At 39.8% G+C, this 2,758-nt stretch overlaps 2 protein-coding genes across 2 annotated transcripts in view; one reads left to right on the plus strand and one right to left on the minus strand.

Annotated features, from left to right (window-relative positions):
- The first annotated feature begins 375 nt into the window (after positions 1-375).
- Positions 376-2,170, plus strand: mRpL28 (mitochondrial ribosomal protein L28). The gene is made up of 6 exons (XM_011304772.1): positions 376-555; positions 847-1,013; positions 1,082-1,340; positions 1,422-1,565; positions 1,760-1,944; positions 2,052-2,170. Exons 1-6 carry the CDS (start codon positions 532-534, stop codon positions 2,104-2,106), a joined length of 834 nt encoding a protein of 277 aa, XP_011303074.1. The 5' UTR covers positions 376-531; the 3' UTR covers positions 2,107-2,170.
- A 149-nt stretch (positions 2,171-2,319) lies between these two features.
- LOC105265203 (probable phosphorylase b kinase regulatory subunit alpha) overlaps positions 2,320-2,758 on the minus strand; it is a 6,687-nt gene continuing 6,248 nt past the window's right edge. The window contains exon 10 of the mRNA XM_011302592.1: positions 2,320-2,547. Coding sequence (XP_011300894.1) covers positions 2,320-2,547 — 228 coding nt within the window. The remainder of the gene's footprint in view (positions 2,548-2,758) is intronic.

A 2,758-nucleotide genomic window follows, 5' to 3' on the forward strand; every position in this document is an offset into this window, starting at 1 on the left:
CAGTGGAATCTGAGGCATCGAAGAGCTCAGAGTTATTAAAAGGGAAGCTGGAGGAATTGAAGGAGAAGGTACAGGGAGTCATCGACGAGGCAGGAAAAATGGAGCTGGGTAAAAAGGCTGGGCAATTGGCTGAGGAAATTTCAAAATCTGCGAAGGGGGCTGCTGAGACGTTATCAGGAAAAAAAAACATCCCTTTCGACTGGCCCCTGTGGCAGCGGGACTGATATTTCAGAGTCGCTGAGTCGGCTGACGAGCAGATACCCCAGCGTTGCGTGTGGCGCCCTCCCTCTTATGGGGTTGGCTACTACGATGCCGCTGGGGTCACTCAAACCCCCAGAACTGCTCCTCTACTTTGGTCAATCCTCTGTTGCCTGACACGTTCGTGTGGTTATACCATTCTGCTCATGCGTATTGCGCTCTTGCAATTAATTTTGAAGTCGTTCACGACGATTTTTCCGATATTGTGTGTTGTTTTGGGCCACCCAAAGAATTTATTTTTCATTCACTTGGGCTTTCGACAATAACATCACCATGCCTGTCACTAAACTGCCAAATGTGAGTATTTTATCCAATTACTTATAGAAGTCAGAATTCATCGGAACTTCTATTCCAATTTTTCCTGGAAGAATATAAACTACTCTAACCTCTCGCTGATTTTTTAGTGCAACACCACGAATATTTGGGAGAGAAAATTCTGCCATTTTTCAAATATTCTTAAATTACTGTTGTTATTCTGCATCTTACTGACTTTAGTCATATATTCTTTTGAATTTTGTAGGAGATAACGTTAAGCTAATGAATGTCCATCAATCTAACTTTTATTAAAATAGTTGTCTGTATTTCCAGCGGTTGTATTACTTTCCAAAACCGAACCGATGGCAAAAGGGTATTGGTAGTGAACTACCAGAGGCCTACAAGAAATTCTGGCATGAGTGGAAGCTTCGGACACCCACTGCAGTCCACTACATCCCGGAGGAAGGAAAATACAAATGGGATGAACATCAGCAGACGGTGTACGAATTCTCTCTGCAATTATTACTCCCATTTCCTCCGGGTTTACCGATTGATTATCGCTTTGCAGATTGCCCGTTCAGAACATCCCTCTGCCCCTGAGATTTCCCAAGGAGCAGGATTATGGGATCTGGGGTGGCGAGGCCATTGTCCAGGGTTACAGGAAGAAAGGGAAGTACCGCATGAAAGTTGCCAAGTTCTGGGTGCCCACCCTTAGGCGTTCTGTCGTTTACAGCGAAATCTTGGATACTCACATGAAGACCACTATTACCATGAGGACGATTGATTTGATCCACGAGCATTACGGTTTTGATCATTATCTGCTCAAGGTATTTTTGGGGTCTAGCATTTCTTCTGGATGAGCCAAGTTTGTAAAGTGAATAGATTTAACGAGAATTATTGTGTTGCAGACGCCAGCGTGTGATTTGAAGTCTCTATTAGCTGTTAAACTCAAGAGGGAAATTTTGATAGCCCTGGCTGATAAAACATTGTATCCACATGATCCAGAGAAACGAGAGGAAGTTTATAATAAATATAAAGACTATTTATCTGCGGTAAGACTCAATTTTTATCGTCAAAACGACTATGGAATTTTTGGAACATCTCGGTGTCATCTTACGGAGAGATTTTACTCGGCAATTCAACTAGGGAGCGATTGACTCGTTATTCTTCATTGTTTTATCACCATTTTTTGTCGTTAAAGGCACGTGTCTGATTGAAATTATATAAAAGTTTGAATATCTTGCAGTACACGAGAGAAGAAATTGAGTGGTACGGTTTATCCTATAAAGATGCGGTGAAGAAGTGGATCGCGATAAAGGAGCCTCTCGAGAAACCCGAGCCATTTAAGATCAGGTACCGATCAGAATTAATTGCTGAACTTAAAGCAGCGAAGATTGCTGAGGCTATGGATGCGGATGTTGAACGACCGAGGTAAGTAAAACCTTTATATCCATATGGACACAAGGAAAAATATTTTTTTGTATATTTCGTGTATATTCGCGCATATCTTATATTACATTGTCATCTCCATTTTGCAGCGAATCATGGATCGCCAAAATCAATCCATTCTCAAAAACTCCGAAGACTGAGTGATGCGAACCTACTGTAAATAAAAACTAGCGATTAAATCGAAATAAACAACAGTTCCATTACTAAATCAACAGTTTATTAGTTCTGCTGTTATGGAGCAAAAAAAACCAAAAAAAAAAACCCCCCCAACCAAAAAAACAAAAAAAAAAACCCGAAAAAAAACATCTAAGAAACACTTGTTCTAAAAATAATTGATTCAACTAATTGATTAAACACTCATGAAATACTGCACTCGAGGTCTCCATCCTTAGGCAGAAAATTGAGTAATGACGCAATGGCTCTTGTTATATACGTCATGGTACCATAACTGCCACTGGGCGCACTGTCATAAAAGTGTTGACAGATGTAAGCAGCTCCACCGCAGAGAAGTGTCCCTAGAGGGGTTGTTTCTCGTTGTTCTTTGGGTTTGGCGCAACAGAGCGTTGCATCCCCATCAATTTTCATCTAATAACAAATTTTAAACAACAAAAATAAATGAATTAATCAATATCCTAAAATCGGAGAAAAATAGTAAATTTTCGTAAAGATCGTCAAGAGACGTTTTGAGAAAAATTTAGTTATCTTTCTTTTTTTGTTTTTATTATTATTCAATGACAAATTTTCATAGTGGTGCGTTTATTCGTCTAAATTTTCCTGAATTAAAAACTTCTCACCT

This window comes from Fopius arisanus, unplaced genomic scaffold (genome assembly GCF_000806365.1).
Source record: "Fopius arisanus strain USDA-PBARC FA_bdor unplaced genomic scaffold, ASM80636v1 scaffold00001, whole genome shotgun sequence".
In the NCBI taxonomy this organism is placed as follows: Eukaryota; Metazoa; Arthropoda; class Insecta; order Hymenoptera; family Braconidae; genus Fopius; species Fopius arisanus.